At 38.3% G+C, this 26,293-nt stretch overlaps 1 protein-coding gene across 1 annotated transcript in view; it reads left to right on the top strand.

Annotated features, from left to right (window-relative positions):
* Ttc39b (tetratricopeptide repeat domain 39B) overlaps nt 1-26,293 on the top strand; it is a 109,251-nt gene that overhangs the window by 72,025 nt on the left and 10,933 nt on the right. Inside the window, exons 6-17 of the mRNA XM_048352164.1 lie at nt 331-407; nt 4,244-4,311; nt 7,724-7,788; nt 12,105-12,210; nt 13,499-13,564; nt 14,450-14,558; nt 15,077-15,144; nt 15,230-15,289; nt 16,958-17,119; nt 17,942-18,033; nt 21,114-21,240; nt 24,087-24,195. Coding sequence (XP_048208121.1) covers nt 331-407; nt 4,244-4,311; nt 7,724-7,788; nt 12,105-12,210; nt 13,499-13,564; nt 14,450-14,558; nt 15,077-15,144; nt 15,230-15,289; nt 16,958-17,119; nt 17,942-18,033; nt 21,114-21,240; nt 24,087-24,195 — 1,109 coding nt within the window. The remainder of the gene's footprint in view (nt 1-330; nt 408-4,243; nt 4,312-7,723; nt 7,789-12,104; nt 12,211-13,498; nt 13,565-14,449; nt 14,559-15,076; nt 15,145-15,229; nt 15,290-16,957; nt 17,120-17,941; nt 18,034-21,113; nt 21,241-24,086; nt 24,196-26,293) is intronic.

The raw sequence follows: 26,293 nt of genomic DNA, 5'->3' as shown, positions 1-26,293 counted from the left end.
TTGGTTCTCCTATTTATACTTCCGTTATCCTACTTATACTTTCTGTAGCTAGGACACTGGCACAAGCTACTATACCTGGCTTTTTCTGTTGAGATAGTCTTAAACATTTTTCCTAGGCTGGCCGGAACCTCACTCAGTTCTCCTAGTTTTAGTCTCCTACTTAGTTGAATGATAGGTCCAAGCCACTGGTACCTTGGATCCATTTCTCTTTTTGATAGCTAGAAGTCTGAGCTATAAAGAAGGTCTAAAGGGCTTTCAGTATCAAATGACAATGAGCTGATGTATTGCTATTTTCTCCCTCTATTTCCTGTCTCCCCTTGTTCAATATAGATACAGGAAAAAGTGCACTGTTGTAGAATCTTTCTCAAGTCTTCTTTCTCGAGGATCACTGGAACAACTGAGTGAAGGTAAGAGTCATTAAAAGACTAATTTTTTTCTTTTAAAAATATACAAGTGATCTCATTCATAAACCTCAGTCCTAGAGTAAAGAAGGTAAGTGTAATGTTTTTTTCTCTTCTGTGTTATAATCACCCTCCAGAAATAACTGTTGTTAGCTGTTGATTTGATGACTTGTGGTCTTTAGTTTACAAATCCAAATATCCACATAAGGGATAAATAGGGCTTTTGTTTTCTTACTTATATTCATGTTTTGAAAATAGAATCATATAATGCATTCTACATAAAGTTCTACAATGTGATGTTTTCTCAGGTCAGTATGTGAACAAACACTTTATTCTATTTCATAGCTGTGTAGTATTGCTTAGGATGAGTTTCCATAATTGACTTTTTTTTCTCTTTTGAAGGACATTTATTGCTTCATTTTTTCACTGTTAAAAAATATGAATGCTGCTGGCGGGTCACGCCTGTAATCCTAGCTACTCAGGAGGCCTGAGGATAGTGGTTTGAAGCCAGCCCGGGCAAGAAAGTCCATGAGACTCATGTCTCCAATAAACTACTCAGAAAAAGCTGGAAGTGGCACTGTGGCTCAAGTGGTAGAGCACTGGCCTTGAGCACAAAGAGGCTTAGGGACAGTGCTCAGGCCCTGAGTTCAAGTCCTGAAAACGGCAAAAACAAAAACAACAGGATGCCCTAGAATTTTTGTTCATGTTTTCATGCATTTTTGTCAAATGTTTCATAGGAAAGATTTTTAAACGTGAGATTGTTGGAACTGATTTAAAATACAGGTCTTGCTTCTATTTTCCTCCAACTTCAAGTCAATATTGTGTATGTATGTGTATACATACACACATATACACACATTCAGAGCCTTATACTGTTGCTTAACTTTACTTTATTCTCCCCCCCGCCACCCTGTTTTTCTTTATTCAAGGCTGGTTTTCTGCCATATGAGCCACATTTCCACTTCTGGCTTTGTTTTTTTTGTTTTGGTAGGTTAATTAGAGATAAGAATCTCTCAGATTTGTCTACTCAAGCTGCCTTCAAACCTCAACCCTAAAATCTCAACCTCCTGAGTAACTAGGATTATAGTTATGAACCACCAGTGAAACAGCTTTTTGATCCTAGGTCCAAACTCCAGGAGTCCTTAGTTAGGTCCAGCCACTCACCCATATATTACCAAATAAAGAGACATGGTAAAGAGCAGAGAAAAGATTTATTGTATGGCAGCCACTTCTGGGGTGTAGACATTGGCTTCAGTTTAAACAGGGAGAACTGGGGGCAGAGGGTGAGAAAGGTATGCATAGTAAAAACTGTCTTAGGTCACAGGTGTGTGGCCTACTAATTGAGCATTAGCCTAGTTTTGGTCTTTGGAGGAGTTCTGGAGAATAGTTATCACTTTAGAACTTATGACTATATCCTATTCTAAAGTGAGCATAATAATATAAGGGCTATATTTAGCTAGGCTTTCAGTACAACATGAATTTTCTTCTTTTATTAGACTAAGGAATTCATAATTAAGCATTTTCATAAAGCTTATAATTGCTCAGTGATGAGTTTTGAGAATCAATGTAAGTCAATCTTAGTGAAGGAGTAAGACTTTTATAAATTAAGTTGCATTTTATTCTCTGAGTTTGGCTGTCACTCCAACTTAAACAGATTTTGTGTTCAAGCCAGTGTGTCAAAACATTGTAGCTTTAGTATGTGATTTGTTTTTCCTCTTGGTAATTTACATTTTCATTCTTGAGTGTCTGGTTGTCTGCAGGAGTGAGTATATTTCATTAAACTTTTCCTGGGCTTAATGTAGAATACACCTGCTCTTCTGCTATAGTCCTGGATTGCACGAGTGGGTTCTAAGTTGACTTTTAAAAGATAATCAAATACAGTTTCAGATTTGACATTTAATATGAAGAATACACAACTGTGGGATATAGAGTTCACTTTCATGCCTTTAAAACATCTTTTCTTTTTAAACTACATTTACACCTGTCTGCCACCTGATCTGTTCATCTTCCTACTCAGGCCTGTGTAAGGATTCTCAGTATTTCCTACTGAATGAAAGACACAGGTGATATGCAAGGTTGTCCATAATTTGACTTCAGTGACTTACCTTTACAGCCTCAATGCACCTCCTTGACTCACTGTATGCCCCAGGAGCCCTGTTGCTCTTTTCCTAGGTGTTTTGGGCTTTAGTTTCTCCATATCTTTGTCCTATTGGCTCTGCACACTGGTGCTGACTTCATCCATTGTACCTTCCTCTACCAGCAGTCAGTTCCTAAGCTGTTACATAAGTTATTGATTTGAATCTCACTGGAGAACCTTAACAAAAAAAGGAACAGGCATCCTTTGAAGGAATCTCAAAGGCCTGAAATCCTTACTGTTCGTGCTGCTAAGACGTGCAGAGGCCCTCAAGTCCTGCATGGTGTGGATTTGTTCCTCTCTGTGTGCTGTTGAAGATCTTAGCTGCTTTGTTGCTACTTCTTTGTAAATTGAACACTTGTAATATGAACATGGCAGAAAGTATGTAAGAGGCTGGAGATTTTGTGTATGTGTGTGTGTGTATAAACAAAAGATAGCATGTGTTCATATTTAGTTGGATCAACAGCAGTCCAGTGATACACTACTTTTCCATCACTTAATTGATGGCAAAATACTTTCTGTGATTTGAGCTTTTACCAACAGCACTGATGTCTTATCAGAAGTAGCTAACATTTATCACGTGCACACACACACAGCACCTTATTTAACCCTTCAGCTGTAAAGTAGAGGCATTATTAGTAGACTTGGTTAATGAAACCAGTGGAGAGGACAGTAGTGTTTGCAAGGCCTGTAGCTAGTATATGGCAGTCTTTCCTCCAAGCTAACTTACTTAAATAACATACAAAGTTGCAACCCATGGAGAACTCAGGAATCTGCTGGGTTTGTTTATGAAAAAATGCAAGGATTTGTCTTCCTATTCTCTGTACATAGACTGGGCTGTTAGAAAGACACACCATATGTTTTAAGGTACACTGTACATCCCTAGGATATGCATAGCTTTCATGGCTCCCCTTTTTGTGAGTGTCTTATTTTTATGCTAGGTATATTAATGAGATTGCCTTAACTTGCATACCAAATCTTAGCTTGAGGAATCTTGACTTGGGTAATGGTGATGTACTTTTTCATAAAATGCTAGAGAATTCCTGCTTTCTCTTTCATTGTCATAATATCATGACTTCATATTTTAGAAGCTAGAATTCCTACATTTAGTGGAGCTTCTCCCCTCCTCCCCATCTTTACTGTATTAAACTTTGAGGTAACTGTTTTTTCTTTATTTTCAAGTGGTTTTGTTTTTTTAAATGGCTTTTTTTTTTTTTTTTTTTGGTCCTGGGGCTTGACCTTTGGGTCTGGGCACTGTCCCTGAGTTTTTGCTTTACCACCTGAGCCACAGTTCCACTTCTGGCTTTTTATTTTTATTTTTTGTAGTTTTGTGGAGATAAGAGTCTCACAGACTTTCCTGCCTAGACTGGCTTCAAACCATGATCCTAAGATCTCAGCCTCCTGACTAGCTAGGATTACAGATGTGAGCTACCAGTGCCTGGCTTAAAATGGCTTTTAGGTTTTTGTTTCCTCTTACAAGGTGAATTTGGTTTCTGAAACTAGAGATGACTTCTTGGAATCGCTGAAGGAAATCTTGCTGCAGGTCTATGTTATCATTTCTCTATTAGGGGAAGCACCAAAATAATGTAGGTTTTTGTGCTTTCATGCCTCTCTTAGTCTCATTTATCCATCAATCCTTTCTGCACATCTAGAGCAATTACTGTAGCCATGAGGATTTTATTAATATAATTTTATTTATTTTCAATAGAGGAAATGCATGCGGAAATCTGTTATGCCGAGTGTCTCCTACAGAAAGCAGCCCTCACATTTGTGCAGGTAATGAACATTTAGCTAAAGATGGTATTGGCTGGGAAGCCTGCCAATACCACATGGAAAAATGTGGTTCTTCTATGTTGGTGTTCCAATTCTTTCAGTAAAAGGTTTTTGTTATTCTGGTAAACTTTGGCTGAACATAAAGGACTCCTGGGAGCTTTAGTCACATTCAGATTCACTCAGATGAATTTTGAATTTTTCAGTCCACTGGGAACTAGTGCCTTTTAAAAGAAACTACCTTGAAAATGCCATCACTAATTTTAGGATGCTTCTCTCTGTGAAAATTGGTGATGATTCCAGTTTGCATTTTCCACTCAATGATAGAGGACCACACATAGGAGTGTGCTCAGATAGAGGAGAGCCTCTGGCTATTTCCTGTATGCCCTGTATGATCAGCAAAGTTCACTTAAGCACATGTACATGGACACAATTTTCATGGGTACTTCAGATTTTAACCCCCTTTTCCTTACCCACGTTCTATTCTCAGTCGTCCACCCCCCCCCCCCACCTTTTTTTTTCCCTTGGTGCTAGTACTAGGTCTTGAGCTCAAGGTCTGGGCACTGAGCCTCAGCTTTCTTACTCAAGGCTGGCATTCTACCACTTGAGTCACAGTTCTCCTTCTGGCCGTTTGGTGGTAAATTGGAGCTAAGAATCCCATGGACTTCCCTGTCTGGGCTGGTTTTGAACCTCGATCCTCAGATCTTAGCCTCCTGAGTAGCTAGGATTATAGGTGTGAACCACTATGCCCAGCCGAGTACTCTTGCTTGCTTTCCTTTCTTCCTCTGGAAGAGCAATTTTAAAAAGTCAAACAAAACATGAAACCTTTTCTCATGAGACATTTTAATTTTACTTCTTGGAAAGTTTTCAGACCAAGATTTTGCCTATCTGTACCTCCTAATACTTATTTTAAAACCCCAGAGATTTTTCATAGTATGGCCCCATGAGTGGTAGCTATAATAAGGGAAGGGATGGAGAACATAAAGAGGCAGAAAGTAGAAAAGAGACTTAGCCACGAGATGGAAAACTCTAATGGCTTTACTGTTTTAAATTATTTAGAAAGTTTCTGCTATCTCTTTCTAGAAGTTGACCTGTTAGCTTGGATCCTGGTTTAGTACAGTTGAATCAGTATGCTCCAGGACTCTGTCCCCTAAATTAAAAAGTTCCTTGTACCTTAAAGGCATCCTGCTCCCTGTACATTACCAAGGCAGGTTGATAGCCTTAGTATATACATCCTAATGACAGTCACAGTAACAATTTGTTTTCTCATGATTTCTAAATGGGGATTTGACAATCAAATGTTGGATTTAAAAAGTTATTTTATATGTGGATATTTGCAATTAAGCATCTAGGAGCTATCCATGATTTCCCCCTCTTTCTAGCCATGTTCATATTCATGCTTCTTTTGCCTTTTAAAGATTTACTGCTCCATCTTTACCAATCTGTTCTGTCCATTGTTCTAGCAGAACTGTTCATTAACTCTTGTCTGGTCTGGATGGCAACCTAGTGATTCTTTTTTTTGGCCAGTCCTGGGCCTTGGACTCAGGGCCTGAGCACTGTCCCTGGCTTCTTCCCGCTCAAGGCTAGCACTCTGCCACTTGAGCCACAGCGCCGCTTCTGGCCATTTTCTGTATATGTGGTGCTGGGGAATCGAACCTAGGGCCTCGTGTATCCGAGGCAGGCACTCTTGCCACTAGGCTATATCCCCACCCCAACCTAGTGATTCTTAGCCTCTAATTTGTTCTGTCTTTTGCTCATGCACCACTCAGCAGTTGAGTACTCTCTTAAAATGAGATTCTAATTTTGTCATTGCTTCTGCATTTAGTAGCTCTCAATGACTATAGCAGTGTTCTGTATCAGAATAACACAAAAGAGGGAGCTATTTTCAAACTGAACTGTCGCTTTTCACCAAATTCCCTCCTCCTCCTTTTACAGATGTCCTTGGGATATGCAGTGAACTCGTTCAACGGGTTGGGGTAGCTTTCCTCCTCCTTGTCCTTTCACTTCTCTACAGTAGATTTTCTGATGGAACTGATGCCCATATATACAGATCGCCCACCACATCATGATCATTAATGCTTGCTTCCAGGCATTTCCAAACTTACATATTCCTTTGCTTGCAAAGTTCACATCTGCTTTGCTTTCTTTCACCTGGACCACTTTCTAATCTTTTTTCCCCCTGCTTTAAGCACCAACGCTTTTCTGACCTCTCTGCGCCCACTTTGCGCTCTCATGGCATACTGAACATTCTCTCTCCCTGTCCACCCCTCTTTCCCTGTATGTGCCGATTCTTTAGCACAATGTATGGCTTATGTCTGTTTTTGCATTCAGTAAATGTTTGGTAAACCATGACAAGAAATACTAATTTGAACTGGAATTCATTCTAACCTAAAAAAAAGACAACCTCTACCCTGGATTGTATTGGAACTTGTGTGATTTTAAAGTTCCTTAAAATAAGAAGATAGATATCTAAGTTGTATTGTGCATTTTCTGTCTACTGATTCTTGTGATAATTAGAATGTTGAATATTTAAGTAGGTAAGTAGATAAACAGGAAACAAATGCCAGAGCATCAATCAATAATCTAGAGAGACTTACTCCTTGGAAATGTGAAACATGGGACTGTCTCCATTAGCACCATGTATTAGAACAACTTCTTCCAAGTAGTTAATAGTGGACACCAGGAAGAGACTGAGAATACTGACCCTGAAATTGCCATTCATCTAGGCCAGCTACCTCAGTTTTATGGCCAGTGACCATTAGGCAAAAAGAAGTAAAGTGATTTGTCCCCTAAGTCAAAATGGCATCTTAGATAGCCACTTCAGAAATCAGGCCAGTTATTTTTGTTCTGAGTGTCTGTCTGTCTGTCTGTCTCCCTCTCTCTCTCGCTCTCTCCCTCTCTCCGTGTGTGTGTGTGTGTGTGTGTGTGAGAGAGAGAGAGAGAGAGAGAGAGAGAGAATGAGAATGTAATTTATAGTGTTAAATAGCTTCCCAAATACCCTGTTTAAAAAAACAAACAAACCAGTACCATTTAGTGTGTATGATGGACAGGAAAGCTTGGCTTTAGAGCAGATCTTTAAAGTTATCTGTTTAATTAAACCTAGAGTAAAAGTTTTCAGTAGATGATGATATTTATTAAAGTAGGTTTGGGCTACATATTGCTCCTAATTGGTAAGGACTATGTCCTTAGAATTATCAAGTAATGTAATGTAAGGTTTTTAAAAACTGTTTTTTTTTCCTGTCTTCTAACTGGTAAGAAAAATGACAAAGTGACACACTTTAAATGCAAATCAAGAAGAAAAAGGTGCTTGCTTCAAAACTATCCTTAAAGAGCATTTTTCCCCTAATTATAAATATAACCTGCCAGGGCAGTTTAATGTTTCCTTGCTAAGTGATCTAATCATTTGTTTTATTTTCAGGATGAAAATATGATTAACTTCATCAAAGGTGGACTCAAAATTAGAACAAGTTACCAAATATATAAGTAAGTTAAAAAGTAAGATGTGGCTTTTTAATGAATCCTATGCTTATACTGCTTTTTTCACCCTAAATTCTCTTAAATTTAATCTGACAGAGTTCTTGAAATTTGCTGTTAGTAAAAATGAACCCATTTTGGCTGATGCCATAGGAAAACAGAATTTAAATACCAATACAGTAAAATAGCGGAAAAGAAAGCATCTGAGCTGGGTGCCCAAGCCCCAGGACCAGCATACAAAAATAAGTAACAACAACCCCAAATGAAAAAACTCCTGCCATTCCATTGTATTAAGGCTTGTTGTTTAAATTGGGACAGGATCTCATTCTGTATCCCATAATAAATTCCAATTTTCAAGCCTCCTGCCTCAGTCTCTAGAGTGCTGGGATATTAGGTTCAAGTTACCATGCCTGGAAAAGGCCTCCATTTGTTTGATATCTAATGTCTCCCTCCCTCCCTCCCTCCCTCCCTCCCTCCCTCCCTCCCTCCCTCCCTCCCTCCCTCCCTCCCTCCCTCCCTCCCTCCCTCCCTCCCTCTCCCTCTCTCTCCCTCCCTCTCTCCCTCCCTCTCTCCCTCCCTCTCTCCCTCCCTCCCTCCCTCCCTCCCTCCCTCCCTCCCTCCCTCCCTCCCTCCCTCCCTCCCTCCCTCCCTCCCTCCCTCCCTCCCTCCCTCTTTCCTCCCATCCCCTCCCCTCCCTTCCTACCTCCCTCCCTCCCTTCTTTTTGTGCTAGTGCTTGAATGCAAGGCCTGGGTATTGTCTTGATTTTGTGTGTGTGTGTGTGTGCTTAAGGCTAGTGCTTTACCACTTGAGCCACAGCTCCACTTCCAGCTTTTTTGGTGTTTAATTCGAGATAAGAGTCTCACAGACTTTCTGGACCCAGGTATCTTTGAACTGTGACCCTCAGATCTCAGACTCCTGAGTAGCTAGAATTATAGGTGTGAACCACTGGTACCAGGATTTCGTCTGGCCTTTTTGAAAAAATATTTTTCTGTCTTTTGAGTTTCTAAAATGTAGCTATGAGAAGGGTTTGAAAAATGTATAGTGTTTCTTCAATGGTTTTTTTTTTCCTGTCTCATTCTCTTGCCTTCCCTGAGACTCCAAGCGCATGTTAGTTTTCTTGATTTTGGTCAGTTGGTCACTCAGTTATTATTCACTAATGAAAACAAAACAAGATTTCTTTCTTTTTTTTTTGGCCAGTCCTGGGCCTTGGACTCAGGGCCTGAGCACTGTCCCTGGCTTCCTTTTTGCTCAAGGCTAGCACTCTGCCACTTGAGCCACAGCGCCACTTCTGGCCGTTTTCTGTATATGCGGTGCTGGGGAATCGAACCCAGGGCCTCATGTATACAAGGCAGGCACTCTTGCCACTAGGCCATATCCCCAGCCCCAAGATTTCTTAAGATGATATGTTATCTCAGCATTTGGATCTTCTTATGTCAGTATCTAATGATTATTTTTTCTCTTGACTATGTATCATTATTTTGTTTCTTCTCTCATTCAATATCGTTTTAATTTTATATTAGATATTAGTATATTTTATAGGCTCTGGGTGTTGTTCTTTTTCCTCTGAAGAGTGCTGTGTTTTGTTCTAGGAAGCATTTGATTTGCTTAGACTTACATTCTACTCTCACGTTCTTGGAGCCAGCAGCATTAGACCAATGTTCCATTATTTCTTCTGACTTCTGCTCTTCCTTAGACTCTCCACAGCTTATGGATAGCCATGTTTTCTAGTGTTCCCTTCACATGCCCTCACGTCTGTGGAATTCTTCTGTTACTGAACATCCACTTCAGTAGTCCTGAACTCTTGCCATCTGACTTTAAGCTAGTGAAACTGTGGCTTTGTGTCTAAGTTCTGTGCACTACACATTGATGGACTGGGGCATGCTTTCAGTTTGTAACCAGGTAGATAGGAAATACAATCCGAGAATTACTCTGCTTTCAAGTTAAGCCCTGCTCCAGATTCTGCCCGCTTTTTTTTTTTTTTTTCAGTGTTTAGTGCTTGCTTTTTCTCCTCTTTTTTTAGTACTGGGGTTTGAACTCAGTGCCTTGTGCTTGCCAGGCTGGTGCTTTACCACTCGACTCACCCTGTGTAACCCCAATTTAATTTCCTTTCCAGAGTTTATAATTGTGCTCTGTGAAAGGTTACCCTAATATAAGTTGTATTTCCATTACTGGAAACACATCAGCATTACTAGAAGCAAACCACAATATAGTATTTTAAAAGGTACTTTTACCCAAAATCATTTTGTAAATTAGTATTCCATTAAAAATCCTTCAGGAGAGAGTAAATTGTAGAAATCTAATGTAATTGTTTTTAGGTTTCTTTTCCAAGTATATTTTTGAGGATAGAAAACAAGATTAGTGGTTCAAATTGCTTTTCCAGTTAAAATAGCTCTATAATGGCATAGTCAGTGGAATGAGACAGTTACTTTGGAATTCAAAATATACTAAATTTCTCTATGTATCTGGATATCTTTCAAGACAGCAGAGAAGGATAAATGGCTTAAAAGATAATATTTTAAACAAATATCTTCTGGAAAAGTACTCATTTTAAGAAAAAATAAGGACCATATGTGGAGTGCACACCCATAACCCTGGCTACACAGGAGATGTGGATGAGAGGATTGTGGTTTGAAGCCAGTCCAGCCAAAAGCTAGCTACAGCCTATCTCAAAGAAACAAGCTGAGTATAGTGGCACACCCTTATAATACCAGGTAGGCTGGCGGCAGAGGTAAAGGGATCATACCCTGAGCAAAAGTACAAGATCCTACTGGAAAAATAAACTAAAGCACAAGGAGCTAACAGTATGGCTCAAGTGGTAGAGTACAATTCAAATCTTAGTATCTGAATTCAAATCTTAGTATCTCAGAAAACAAAACACACAACAAAAACAACCCATTAATAAAAATAAATAAATTGCAGAGTTGAGAGTGCCTGCTTAGCAAGCAAGTGACCCTGAGTTCAAACCACAATAATGCTGAAACAAAGAACCCACTGCTGAAACAAGAGCACCGACTACGTAAGCAAAATGAGTGAACACAGGCCCTGAATTCAAATCTTGGTACTGGCAAAGAAAGGAAGGAGGGAAGGAAGTAAGAAAAATAAAGAAAAGAGAAAGAGAAGGAGAGAGGGCATATATAAAGGACATGAATGGTTCAGGACCTATGACAGTGTAGGGTATTCAGAGGGTGACAATCTAAATTAAACTGACCTCTCTTGTTCTGAAACTGGGATTTGAACTCCATACCTTGCTACTTGATCCACACACTTCCTGCTCAGCTTATTGCTGGTGATTTTTAGAGATGTAGTCTCTTGGACTTCTCTGCCAGGTATCTTCAGATTACTTCCTGAGTATCTAGGAATTATAGGAGTGAGTCAACACTGCCATCCTGTTTTATTTCTTGTAAACCGCAAGTTAAGTCTACAGGCTTGCTAGATTCAGATTAATAGTATTTGACCAGAATATATTACGAGTGATGTATTTATACTTGCTTTGTATAGATACATTGTGTTAAATGATACATGTCATCGATTTTAACTTGGGACGTGTGTGTGTGTGTGTGTGTGTGTGTGTATGTACATGCATGTGTGTCTGCATGTAGTGCTGAGAGTTGAACTTAGGACATTACACATGCTAGGCAAGTGCTATACCACCATACTTCCTCTGTATTATTGTATTAGAAAATATGTTTGCCATTTGGATAAATAATAAGTATTTGACTTTGAAAGGGGATGTGAGAGCTGGGGATGGGGCACTTGTCTATCATGCACATCACAAAAAGTCAGGACAAGATAAGAATGGAACAAATGAAGCACAGTCATTGGAATTTGCTTTCTTCTTTTAGCTTTTCTTGGGTCACAAGTTATTATTGGTCTGGTCCTCTTGAGACTATGGCTTTCACCCTGAAATTGAAATCTTATGGCCAGTAACACTTTTACTTTCTGTGTGGAAGGTAGAGCTTGGAGTGTGTGCAGCAGTCAGTGAGCACTCTCAGGAAGTCTCCTTGAAAATGTCCAGGGAAGCTGTGAGATCACAGCTATGAACCCAGAATTCCTGGGTTGAGCTTTCTGGTGGTGGGACACGCCCCCCATCCCCCTACAGCTCAGCAAGACTGGTCCTGCTATGCACTGTAAAAACTGGAATTTTTCCTTTCCTTAATGGTTATTCCTCAGTGGCTTTAAGAATGGACATAGCATAGAATTATTCACTTAAAAATTCTATAGTATTTTGGGTAAACACATTAATAACACCTAAGTGCAAAATTTGGCTAGGCATTTCTTTTTTGGATGGGAAACTTACACTCTAAACTTTTTCTTCACAATTTAGAGAATGTCTTTCTATCCTTCATGTAATTCAGAAGAACAAGCATAAGCAGGAATTCTTCTATGAGTTTGAAGGAGGTGTCAAGCTTGGAACAGGAGCCTTTAATTTGGTAAGGAAATAACCCAAATAAACCCAAGGTTTCCAGTGCCTCCTCAACTGCATTCCAGTCTCATTTTGGCCACTTCACCCAACACTGGGTTTGGCTGGGATGGACTAGTATTTCTGGTGTGTGACTCAGAGCTGGCTTTGGTTAGTACATCCTGTTGTATTTCTGCAGGTGTTCAAACGTAGCTTTGGTAAGGGCAGGGTAAGAGAAACACATAGTTCTCTGAATGGACTATTATTGAAGTGTGCATGTGCATGTGCACGCGCTCGCGCGCACACACACACACACACACACACACACGACCTGGGGCTTGAACTCAGGGCTTGTGTGCTGTACCTGAACTCCTTTTGCTCAAGGTTAGTGCTTTGCCACTTGAGCTGAAACTCTACTTCTGGCTTAATTGGAGATAAAAGTTTCACAGACTTTCCTACCCAGGCTGGCTTTGAACCATGGTCCTCAGGTATCAGCCTCCCCAGTAGCTAGGATTACATGTGTGAGCCACCATGTCTTGCTTACTCAGATTTTTTTTTAAATATATAAGTCATTTAATAAAGACAGATATTTGAAGAAAGCTTACTCAGATTTTTAAGAGCAGGTATGACAAGTTTTTGGTTGGTGTGTAGTGAGGACCAACTCTGTATGCTATTACAAGAGGGTTGTCTCATTGTTAGGGAACTATGGCATTTCCATTGCAGAAATATTTTGATAGAGTCATGTTTTTGTGTTTTGTTCTTTTTTTTCCCCCAAAGTTACCTGGAGCATGATCCTATAAATGCTTCCTGCCATAGCTGGGATAAGAGGCAGATTTCACAAACTTTTCTAACTCACCTGGTCTGGACAGGAGTGAGCTACCTGGCCTAGCCTGCTATTTTAAAAGTTTGACAGGAATTGGTCAGAAAAATAAAGCAGTTAAGGGAATCATGTACTTGAGTGTATGGGCCATACTGGCCACCTTTTTTTTAAAAATTTTATTAGCCTGTTACTGTAACATGACTGGTAGAGGGACTGACTATTATCTATAGAATGGTTTGTTCTACCTACCTGGTTTTAAAAATCCTCAGCATTCACATGAGGCACAAATACCATTGCACTTTCTGTCCATTTAGGGAGATCTATCATTTCGGGAGAACTCTTCTCTAGACTTCCTTGTCACCAGCTTTTCAATCATGTTCTTTCCAAGCACCTGACCCATCGAGTCAAAGCACCAGCCACAGCCCATGAATGAAGAAATAATAACACAAATGATCATTTAGATACATTAATACTTATGTATATATATGTTTTCTTACAGATGTTGTCCCTTTTGCCAGCAAGAATTATCAGACTACTAGAATTCATTGGATTTTCTGGAAACAGGGTACAAGTTTAATTTTATTTTAATTTAGATAAGGTTGATAGAACATTATTTATTGGCTATAAGGACAATGCAATATGTCTTCATAAGTATTGTGGTACTTGCTGATACTTTATATGGTCCTTGATCATATTTTTGGGGTAGTTAGGCATGCTTCCTTTTTCCCTGTTGAAGGTTAAGAATCTCACTGTTCTTATCGAAATTCTGGGATTAAGAACAATGTTTTACTAATATTATTGCTTGCTGGATCTTTATTGCTCCTGTTTGGAAAGAAATGAAGCTACATTCCCATGTGGAATAGTTTGTCCTTCTAATAGATAAAATAATATGAATCAAACACAGTTGCAGTATCTTGGATTTTCATTTGTTTCTGTAAGTTTCACTATGCAAAGGAAAGGTTGTTTTCATGAGCATTGTTCATTAGATTTCTATGTGATGGTTGGTTATAGTGAGGACAGTGTTTGTTTGTATCCACCATATTACTTTGCACTTAGAGTTTTAATATGGTTCTTTTTACTTTTTATTTTTAATCTTTTTTTTTTTTGGTGCTGGAGATCAAGCCCCAGGGTTCTACACTTGAGGTAAACGCTTTACTACTGACTCACATTCCAGCTCCTCAGTGTCTATTAATAAGCTAATATTTTTAATGGAGAAATACATGTTTTGTTGAAGTGGTCATTGCCTTTGTCTCTCCTGGAATCACATGATAGATAACAAAAAAGATTTGTGACATTGTCATATATCAGTTTAAAACATAACTTAAACTTGTTAAAAAAAAAACACTCAATTTCATGGTGTGTAGGCATATGTGAATTAGCACGTGAAAGGTTCTGAGTGTAATTTACAAATCATGTTCTTCTCTTCCTAAGATGCATTTAATTTCCACAGGAATTGGGCCTCTTGCAGTTACGGGAAGGTGCATCAGGAAAGAGCATGAGGTCTCCGCTTTGCTGCCTAACCATCCTAGCCTTCCATACTTACATCTCACTGATACTTGGTAAGGGCTGTGCAGCATTATGCTGGTGAAAATAGAATAAGTGACAATTTAGAAAAACAAGCCAGAGTGGGTTTCATCTATTTTTCTTTTTTTCCAGTAAAGATGGAAAGTAGTGACCTTTTATATAGAGGAAGTGGGCTGATTTTTTTTCCCACTGAACTTTAAAAAAGCTAATTCAGCTAAATTTTCTATATTAAGTGATGTATTTTAACATATTTCTATTGGACTCTTTTTGCAGAAAATTGAATTTTTGGCTAAAATATGTAAAGTGCTAACTGGAAAATCCAGTTAGGAATCTAAGACAGCTACCTCAGTTCTTAAGTTTGTTTGCCCTAGAACTCTTTTAAACTGAAGTCATAGATAAGATTTGTCTTTATTTCCCAGATATTAAAAAAAATGAATGACAAAACCATAGTTTTCCTCTTTTTGACAATAAGTCTTTGCTCTATGTAATGAAATTTGGAGTCAAACATCTGCTGTGTTCATGAAGACTGAAGCTTTTCCTGTTGAATTTCCAGGGACAGGAGAAGTGAATGTGGTAGAAGCCGAGCGTCTCCTTGCACCCTTCCTCCAGCAGTTTCCAAATGTACGCAGAGTATTTCAATTATTTGTTTCAATCACAACTCCTCAGCCAGACCTTTGAACAGTGTGTTTTCTTCTTTTCTTCACAGGGCTCACTCATGTTGTTCTATCATGCTCGGATTGAGCTGCTGAAAGGGAATATTGAAAAGGTAAATTTGGGGTGGAGGGAACAGGGCTACTTGGGGTAGTGTCTGAAGAGCAGAATTGTGTCACACACTCAACATAAACATAGACAAAAGTAAAGAAAAAGGCACTGTAACTAAAAAGTTGAAAGTTTACTTGGTGTATGTATTGTTACATATAGTAATATTCCTGAATGTGCATTTACACATTAAATAGATAAAGCAGTTCAGAATAGATACATAAGATAACAGGCAGACAATCTAAGTGGTTTAAAGAACTGTTATCCATTTGTTTGTGCATGACACGTTCACTTTGGACTTCCATCCCTACATAAGATGCAAGTCTGTATTACATGGCTCCTCATGATAGGAGTTGGTTAACTAATTCCTGGAGAGCAGTAGAAGAGTAGGAGCCTTTCCTGTGTACATCTACTCATAATGATTTTCTTCCACACAAATGGGATCAAACATATATTTCTATGACTTGTTTTTTTCTATTTATAATACATCTTGGACCTTTTTTCAGGTAAGTCCAGATTTCCCTTGGTCTGTTTTGATAGTCAGATTTTATTTCATGGGATGCATGTACCATACTTACTAAGTGTTACAGTTCTGATACATGTTTGACACTACAATAACAATACTTTTGGAAATGCCCCTATGTGTACATTTCTGTGTACAGGAATATTGATAAAAGTCTGATTTTTGATTGTTTGAATATTTGGATCGGAAGATGTTTGCATTTTGGTAAATCCAGCCAAATTGTCCTTTGTAATTGCCTTTCAACTTTAACTTCTATAAAGATACTTTCTCAACTCTGGAAAATTTGTCTTAAAAATTTTTTTTTTGTTCTGGCTTTGGGGCACTGCCCCTGAGCTTTTTTTGAGCAAAGCTAGTGCTGTTAACACTTGAGCCACAGCTTCACTTACCATCTTTAAAATTTTTGCCAGTAACTCAGTTTATGAATTACGTATATGTATGAAAATTATATAAATTCATATATATTATGTACATATGTATTTACAAGGGAAAACATATTTGCCACTTTATATCTTGTTCTTCAATATGCCTGTTTTCTTTTGCCAATTTTCTTTTCCTTTTTCTTTTTTTGCCAGTCCTGGGGCTTGAATTCAGGGCCTGCACACTGTCACTGAGCTACTTTTGCTCAAGGCTAGCAATCTACCACTTGAGTCACAGTGCCACTTCTAGCTTTTTCTGTTTACGTGGTACTGAGGAATAGAACCCAGGGCTTCATGCATGCTAGGCAAGTACTCTACGACTAAGCCACATTCCTAGCTCCTGTTTTTCCAGTTTTCTCCTAGAACTTAAAAGACGTTGTAAACTATTTATATAATAACAGAGGTTAATCTTTTATCAGCTATGTGCCTAGTGCCCACATTGCCTAGTGTCTGGGACTTTGCTTAAAGTGTGTTTTGGCTTGTGTCAGTCTTTTTTAAAGGATGTTGGCATTTTATATCTTACTTGAAAAGGTGCCAAGATTGCCTCATAATATTAAAGGAAGAGGCAGAACTTAAGTGAATCATTGCATTTAAGGAAAGGACTAACATCATTTTGCATGGTTTAATGAGTGATAATATCGTTCTTTTTGTACAAAGTGTTTTATGTATTTTTCCATTAGGTTATTATCTCCTTATCTAATATTTGGATGATCAGCTTTATGCAATTGACTTATAGGCACAAGAGATATTTCGAAAATGCATTTCAGTTCAAGAAGAATGGAAACAGTTTCACCATCTCTGTTACTGGGAGCTAATGTGGACATGTATATTTCAACAAAATTGGATGCAGGCATATCACTATTCAGATCTACTTTGCAAAGAGAGTAAATGGTCAAAGGTAAAGAGGAGTGCTTTCATTAATATAATCTGTTATAATAGAAGTAGTCAGGATTGTTTACCTAGTGTTACATTTATACTAGATTCTCAACTTAGAGAATAAGGTAATAAGGAGTAAGTAAGTACATGTGCGTGATCATACTGTCCTTAGCATTACATGCTTTAAAGGCTACCCAAAGAGTAATAGGTAATAAGGAGTAAGTAAGTACATGTACATGATCACACTGTCTTTAGTGTTACATGTTTTAAAGGCTACACAAAATGTTTTTTCTAATAAGGAGAATAATAGCTCATCTATACATGAATTGCACTTACACTTTAAATATTACATATTTATACTGTAGTCTTGAAAAGTTTCATAGTCTTTCTAGTGCCTCAATGACCAAGCTTTTTGTGATTATTAAAATGAATTCAGGAGGGAAAAACTGGGAGAAAATGAGGGAAGAGGTAACACCGTCCAAAAAGAAATGTACTCATTACCTGACTTATGTAACTATAACCCCTCTGTACATCACCTATACAATAATAATTAAAAATATGAATTCAATATATAGTGAGAAGTAGGGAGCAATTAGATGACAATACCATTCTGACTACTTTCTTACCCATGAGTGTAGTATAGTCCTGGAAGAAGAAAAAAATTCAATTTATTGAAAAGTGTTATTCTTATTTGAAACAGACAACAAAAATTTCATTTTCTTTGATTTCCCTATCACCTCTTAATATTATATCCAGAAAATGCATAAGCCATTCCTGATTTTCATGGTAGAAATGCAATGTACCTGAAGATGTTGTATAGCAATCTCCTGTTTTTCTTCTCAAGGCAACATATGTGTTCTTGAAAGCTGCCATTTTGAGTATGCTTCCAGAGGAGGAGGTGGCAGCAACTAATGAGAATGTGGTAACTCTATTTAGGTAAGCAAGACACCATTTCTATAACAAAGCCCCTGGGTACATAAAGGACACTAATGTATCTTCTGTTCTCTTGTGCTTTACTTCTTTTTTATTTAACTTCCCTGCTCATTTGATATGGGAACTCTTAAAACAAGGCAGTAAGGCAGGAGTCAAAATATCCTTTTAGCTTCCCGCAGCTGTGCTTGTATAACTGGGAGTTGAGAAAGCTTTGTTGTGTCAGTAGAATAATATTATTATTGGAGCTCTGCTACTGGATTTTCCCCCTTACTTTATCTTGCTTTTTTTCAGTAATGTAGTTGGATAGTTTTCTGAATCATTTCTCAGCAACTTGTTGGATGCATTGATACGATTGTGCATAAGAAATGTCCTCAGTAGGCAAAGTAGGCATAGTTCTGTGGGTTCATTTCTGGGTCTTCAATTCTGTTCCATTGGTCTTCAGGCCTGTTCTGGTGCCAATACCAAGCTGTTTTAATTACTATAGCTTTATAATAAAGCTTGAAGTTTGGTATTGTAATTCCTCCAGCACTGTTCTTTCTGCTTAGGATTGTTTTTGCTATTCAGGGTCTTTTATTGTTCCATATGAATTTCTGGATTGCTTCCTCTATTTCATTAAAAAATGGTATTGCATTGAATTTGTAGATAGCCTTTGGCAATATTGCCATTTTGACCATATTAATCCTCCCAATCCAGGAGCATGGGAGGTTTTTCCATTTTCTTAGTTCTGCCTTAATTTCATTTTTCATGTTTTTAAAGTTCTCATCATAGAGGTCTTTACTTAGTCTTTGATAAAGGAGCTAAAAAAATAGGATGGAAGAAAGATAGCCTCTTTAACAAATGGTGCTGGAAAAACTGGTTCAACACCTGCAACAAACTAAAACTAGATCCTTATATATCACCCTGCACCAAAATCAATTCCAAATGGATCAAAGACCTGAAATTAAAACAGATACCCTGAAAACACTCCAAGAAGGAGTAAGAGAAACACTTGGGCTCCTTGGCACAGGGCAGAACTTCCTTAACAAAGACCCAGAAATGCTACACGTCAAAGAAAGGATGGACAAATGGGACTGCATCAAACTGCCGAGCTTCTGCAGGGCAAAGGACATAGCTTGCAAGATAAACAGAAAGCCCACAGATTGGGAAAAGATCTTTACCAGCCATACAATGGACAAAGGTCTCATATCTAAAATAAATTTAGAACTAAAAAAATTAAATTCCTCCAAAACAAAACCGCAAAGAACCAACAGCCCCCTCAACAAGTGGGCTAAAGACTTAAAAAGAGACTTCTCTGATGAGGAAATGAGAATGGCCAAGAGACATATGAAAAAGTGCACTACATCACTGGCCATAAAAGAAATGCAAATCAAAACAACATTAAGATTCCACCTCACCACAGTAAGAATGTCCTATATCAAGAAAACTAACAATAATAAATGTTGGAGGGGATGTGGCCAAAAGGGAACCCTACTTCATTGTTGTTGGGAATGTAAACTGGTTCAGCCACTCTGGCAAGTGGTATGGAGATTCCTCAGAAGGCTAAACATCGAGCTTCCCTATGACCCAGCAGCCCCACTTTTGGGCATCTACCCAAAAGACCACAAACAAGAATACACTAAAGCCACCAGCACAACAATGTTCATCAGAGCACAATTTGTCATAGCTAAAATATGGAACCAACCCAGATGCCCCTCAGTAGACAAATGGATCAGGAAAATGTGGTACATATACACAATGGAATTTTATGCCTCTATCAGAAAGAATGACATTGCCCCATTTGTAAGGAAATCGAAGGAATTGGAAAAAAGTTATACTAAGTGAAGTGCGCCAGACCCAAAGAAACATGGATTCTATGGTTTCCCTCATAGGGAATAATTAGCACAGGTTTAGGCTAGTCACAGCAGAGGATCACAAGAGCCTAATAGCTATGCCCTTATTAATGCATAAGATGATGCTAAGTGTAATGAGCTCCATGTTATGAAAACGACTGTTATATCACTGTTGTAATTACTTTCAACATGCCATGTGAAACCGTAGCTTCTATTGTTGGTGATTCTCTTGTATCCCCTTCCTGTGGTTGTACCTGCACTATCACTGTATCTTATCTGAGTACATTGGAAACTGTATATACTGGCATTAGAACTAGGAAAGTGAAAGGGAATACCAAAATTGAGAGACAAAGGATAAAAACACAAATGACTCCAAAAGCAATACTTGCAAAACTGGTGTAAACCAACTGAACAACTCATGGGGGGAGAGAGAAAGGGGGAGGGGGGAGGGGGGAATGAGGGAGGAGGTAACAAACAGTACAGGAAATGTACCCAAGGCCTAACGTATGAATCTGTAACCTCTCTGTACATCACTCTGACAATAAATAAGAGGATAAAAAAAGAAAAAAAAAAGTGTCCTCTGGTGCTGGGCAGGTGGTGCACAGATGCCTGTAATCCTAGCACTGGGGAGCCTGAGGTGGAAAGAAGTTAGATTGGAACCAGCCCAGGACTACGTATTAAATAAGGCCCTGTCTCAAAGAAGTAAACAAAATTCACTCAATCCAAAAAGTAAAAGTACCTTCAGGAGGGTATAGTCTCCTAGCCTAGTCCCATACATTTATGATTTTCACAATCGGAATTCTTTAGAATTTTCAGAGGAGTTAGAAAATGTGTACAAGTCTTAAACTGATTATTTGGAAATCTTTTCCTCAAATTATACATTAATTGATGGCTGCCTTTTGAGCCTCAGATCACTTTATAGACCTGTACCATTGTAGCTAGGAATAGGAACTGTGTCAGTACACTTTCTTTCCTCCATGACTCTTTTTTTATTTACCTAAGAAGATGTGTCATTCAGTGGCTCTGACTTGAATTTGTTGTGGAATCACTTGGAGGATGCCTCAGATTCCACAGTGCTGGTCCCCAGCCATGGACTTGCCGATTTGTTAGGTCTGTGGCGGACCCCAAAACTGCAGTTTGATCAGGTTTCCAGGTGCTGCTATCAGCAGCACCTGCTGATCTGTGGTGTGTGGTGTGAAAACCACAAATGTAAATAACATACGTGCTTGCTGACCTTTTATTTGGGATTTTCAGACAGGTGGATGGCTTGAAGCAGAGAATTGCTGGCAAATCTCTCCCTACTGAGAAGTTTGCTGTGCGGAAGGCGCGGCGTTACTCCCCCTCCTTGCCTGCTCCTGTGAAACTCATCTTGCCAGCCCTGGTATCTGCTTTTATAGTATTTACTATTTGCACCATAGAAGTATGTTCTCTGTTCAGAATATTAGGGAACATATCTAACTTTGGTTGTAAAATTTATAGCTCAGTTAAATTTCATAAGATAAACATTTATAAATAAATTATTAAAATTATTGCTTATTTTTTTTTGACTAGTTGGTATGTTTCAGGCATTACCACAAAAGCTACTTATAAAAAGAGCTTATCACTTTATTTATATAATAGCTAAGTTTGTCCTATCTTACCTATAAGGGAGTTCAGGCAGGGAGAGGGGAAGTTGACTTCACTGGAATTGAATTAGAAATAATTCAAACCACAAATATAATTTTACCTTTTCTATTAGCCATATTAAAAAGTACAAAGAAACCTGAAATGAACTTTTAAGAATATAGCTGAACACATATTTTGTCATTTCAACATGTAGTGGCAAATTAGTACAAACTTTAAATGAAATTCTTCTTCTTCTTCTTCTTTTTTTTTTTTTTTGCCAGTACTGGGTCTTGAACTCATGGCAGGGCACTACCCCATAGCTCTCAAGGCTGGTGCTCTACCATTTGAGTCACAGCTGTACTTCTGGCTTTTCTTGGTGGTTAATTGGACATTAGAGTCTTATGAACTTTTCTATCTAGGCTGGCTTTGAACTGGGATCCTCAAACCTCAGCCTTCTGAGTAGCTATGATTACAAACATGAGCCACCAGCACGTGGCTCACATCCTCTTTCACTGAATTGTTCTTTCTTAGAAATTACACACTTAGAGGACACTGGTTTGTTATTGCTGTATTTTCAGTGCTCAAGAACCCAAAGTGGCTGGTAGACTGGTAGCTGTTTTAAGTCCATCTTGTGCTCATACTCCTAATTGTAAATGCCATTTAGGCAAAGCCTTTGTAAAAACCTAATTTTAACTTTTATAGTTCATGCTTCTTTCAAAAATACTGGATATAACAAATTACATAACTCTTCTGAGGCTTTCATAGCAATGCCTTATTTTTAAAATTTGCCTTGATTAGCTGGGGCCATTGAGCATCTTTTGTGTGTTTATTCTTTTTTATTCCTTTGTGAACTGCTGTTCATGTTCTCCTTTAATCTCCCACTCATCATTTCTTATCTTGTTATTGATTTATAGAAACTGTTTACATATTCCATGAAGCAGAAAGTGCAGCTCTGTCAAGGGTCAGATATAAAAAGCTATCCTGCAACTAGTACACAGACCCAAATGTTTCCTACCTGACATAAGCAATACCAGGGAACAGTAGTATCAGGCAGAGGTGATCTGTAAATGTGATAGAGTAAGCCAAAACTGTGACCAGTTTCTAATCACTTTGAACACAAACAAATCCCAAAGCACTGCCCCTCCTAGTGATAACCAAATGTTCCCTTTCTCCCAGCTAACATGAAAGCCTACTGCTCTGTCACCACTTAATTTCAGCTCCAGGCATCATTCTTTTATTTATTTATTTTTTGTCGGTTGTGGGTCTTGCACTCAGGACCTGGGTGCTGTCCCTGAATGTTTTTTGCTTTTAGCCCAAGCACCACTTCCAGTTTTCTGGTGGTTAATTGGAGATAAATATTTCATAGACTTTCCTGCATGGGCTGGCTTTGATCCTCAGATCTCAGCCTCCTAGGATTGCAAGTATGAGCCACCAGTGCCTGGCCCCATTTGTTTTTATTAAGTGGTTTACACTGGGAAAGTTTCTCTGTCTTGTAAAACTTTCCAGAAATGTTGCTAAACCTTTGTAGTTCTTTCTCTGCAGTAGTACTTAGAGTCCAGTGGGTACACAATTGTCCTGCTTTGACAGTTAATCTTAAGAAAGGTTAGCTCACTGCTAATTCTTCTCTGTGTCTATGGTGTACAGTGAGTAGGGAGTTGGCTTGAATTACTGTAATTTTACCACAAGTGCCTGTTTTTCATTTATTCTCAGACATGAACTTGCCTTCTTCAGATAAAATATTCCATCAATAAAAGATTTTAAATCAACAACTTAAAAATAATCAATGTTGACTTGAGCTCTTACTTGGTTAAACAGTAAGAAATTGTCTTATGTAAAATGTAAGGACGAGTGTTGTGATGTTAGTTTTCATGCCATGAAGCTAATTCACTGCCACTTTGCCTGAATTTCTAGCACTTCCTTGCTATGAAGCTTTTCAAACAATATTCATCATATTTTAGAATTCATTTATTTCTAAGAAGATAATAATTAGCCTGCTTATTGTATACCCTTCAAAATACAAATGGCACTATCAGGATCATTAGAAAAATATTTTCAAGCAAAAGCACATTTGCGTTTGGTCCAAAAAAAATTTCTCATCTGTTAGCCCATTAAATATAATCTGCCATGAGAAATCATTACTTTACATTTTCAGGAGCTGTCATTCAGCCATATGGCCCTTAAAAAATGTGTTTTCTGCTTATTGGATTGCATTGCTGGACCGACACATGTTTTTAATGGTATAAGAGGAGTTGAGCCCAGTATTCCAATGTTCATTTCTAATGATATGCTTGGAAACATTTTATGTAAACAACTGGCAGACATTTTAAAATATTTCCCTTTACTCAAGAGTAACAACAAAAATTTATATCAAACAGAATTGTTCATAGTGTCAGTTTAAAACATTGTTATTACTTCTGTAATATAAAAAGAAAAAGTCATGTAATAAAACAAGAGAATTATATCAGTAAGCTCTACATGAAGTAAACTAAGGAACTTGATTTCTAAGCACTATCTTGAGATCCTTAGCAACCAGAGCAAAACACATGTATGTGCTTTTGTAGAGATGAAAGGTGTTGAGTATCTTCTTATAATTGCAAATGGCTTTTCATTCTTCCTCATTAGGAAATGATGTATGTCTGGAATGGTTTTCCAATAGTGAGCAAAAGGAATGACCTTTCTGAAAATCTCTTGATAACTGTTGAAAAGGCTGAGGCAGCTTTACAAAATGAAAGTAAGTATGCAAAGAAATGTGTAGTAATCTTTGTCTGTGTGTCTCCATTTTCAACCTCCCGTCTTTTCCCCTTTCTTCCATGTGAGGTCAAAAGACCTTGAGCTGTGGGTGTCTGAGTGGCTGCAATCAGTTGAGGGGGAGGGATGACATGTGCTGTAGCATGGATGACTCTTGGGAGCCCTGGACTAAGTTATAGAGGCCAATCAGTCACAAAGACGGTCCATTTATGTGACATATCTAGCAGCAGCCAGTGTTTAAAGACAGAAAATAGGTTAGTAGTTGCTGAGGGATGGAGGAAATGGGGCGAGGGATATGATCACTAAAGGTCATGCTATTTTATTGGGAAGGGATAAAAATGTTCTAAAATTGATGTGGTAAAATGGATGCATAACTCTATAGACATCCAAAATGATTGAATTGTATACTTTAAATAAACGAGTTATATAGTTTGTGAGTTTCCAAAACATGGGTGGAGTTGGGTTTGGCCCCTCAGCACAACAACAAGTAGACTAAAGGAGGAAACAGGCCTTAGGCCTATGAAAGAGCAGCACGAAAACATCTGTACTTCATTTTACTTTGCTTTATTATTATTATTTTTTAAGGCTTCCTGACTGTTCTCCAGGCTAGTGTGTTTCTGTACACATAGAGAATCATTTGTTTTCAAATGATTATGGTTTTTGGATCCGGTTACCATTGAATTCTTTTACTCATTCTTTCTGGTGGTGCTCACATTCCCATCTTGGTTTACTGGATGCAGCTGACACGGTGGATGGAAAATCAGGAGATCTGGTGTGTGGTCTTAGCTCTGTAGCCTTTATACCCCTGAAAACAAGCCCCTTCCTTCCTTCCTTCCTTCCTTCCTTCCTTCCTTCCTTCCTTCCTTTCTTTCTTTCTTTCTTTCTTTCTTTCTTTCTTTCTTTCTTTCTTTCTTTCTTTCTTTCTTTCTCTTTCTCCTTCCTTCCTTCCTTCCTTCCTTCCTTCCTTCCTTCCTTCCTTCCTTCCTTCCTTCCTTCCTTCCTTCCTTCCTTCCTTCCTTCCTTCCTTCGCTCCCTCGCTCCCTCGCTCCCTCGCTCCCTCCCTTCCTTCCGTGTGTGCTGATTCTGGCAATTGAAGTCAGGGCCCAGATGTTGTTCCTGAACTTTTTGTTGCTCAAGGATAGAGCTCTAGTGCTACTACTTGAGCTACATTCTGCTTCATGCTTGGTGGTTAATTGGAGATAAGAATCTCATAGGCTTTTCCTGCCCAGGATGGCTTCAAACCACTACTCTCAGATCTTAGCCTCCTGAGTAGATAGGATGATAGGTATGAACGAGCCACTGGCACCCAGAAAACTTGTTTTACTTTGAAATGGAAGCTGTGTTGGGTCAGTGATACTAAGTTTTCTTGGTGTAGTGTTTCTGAGTCTATCTTTTAAATAAACACTTTGTGTTTTGATCATCAATGTCATCAACCATCCCATCTCCCTCTCCTGGCAAAAGACAACCACCCTTCTTGTTACTGTGCATATGACTGTTTTAGATGCCTCCTTCATATGAAATGTTATCATACAGTAGTTGTTCTTTGTTTAAATTTATTTTTAATAATATGCATTAGTTGTATGGGGGAATGGGCCTTCCCTGTCATATTTTCACACATGTATGTATCAACATGACTCCCTCTATCAGTCAACCTTACCCCCTCCTCAGTTCTATTTCAATACATGTAAACAAACTATTTCAACTATATTCATCCTCATTAACTCCTGTATATGTCTTTTTGTGACTGGTTATTTCATTGAGTATGTCTTCAGGGTTTATTGGTATTGTAGCATATGTCACACTTTCCTTCCTTTATAAGGAAATATGCTATTCTTACTGTGTGTATATCTATCTATCTATCTATTGCATTTTGCTTCATTTGTTGACAAGCATTTGGGTTGTCCTACCCACTTCCTATTAGGAATAAAGCTACTATGAATGTGAATGTACAAGTCTGTCTTCAAAAGCTAGCTTAATTTTTTTGGATATATTTAGCTAGAATAAAATTGCTTGACCAATTATCATTTCTATTTTAGTTTGTTTTGAGGAATTGCTTGTCATAGTCTGGTTTCAGAATATCA

This window comes from Perognathus longimembris, chromosome 1 (genome assembly GCF_023159225.1).
Source record: "Perognathus longimembris pacificus isolate PPM17 chromosome 1, ASM2315922v1, whole genome shotgun sequence".
NCBI lineage: Eukaryota > Metazoa > Chordata > Mammalia > Rodentia > Heteromyidae > Perognathus > Perognathus longimembris.
This window is presented reverse-complemented; position numbering and strand designations above follow the sequence as displayed.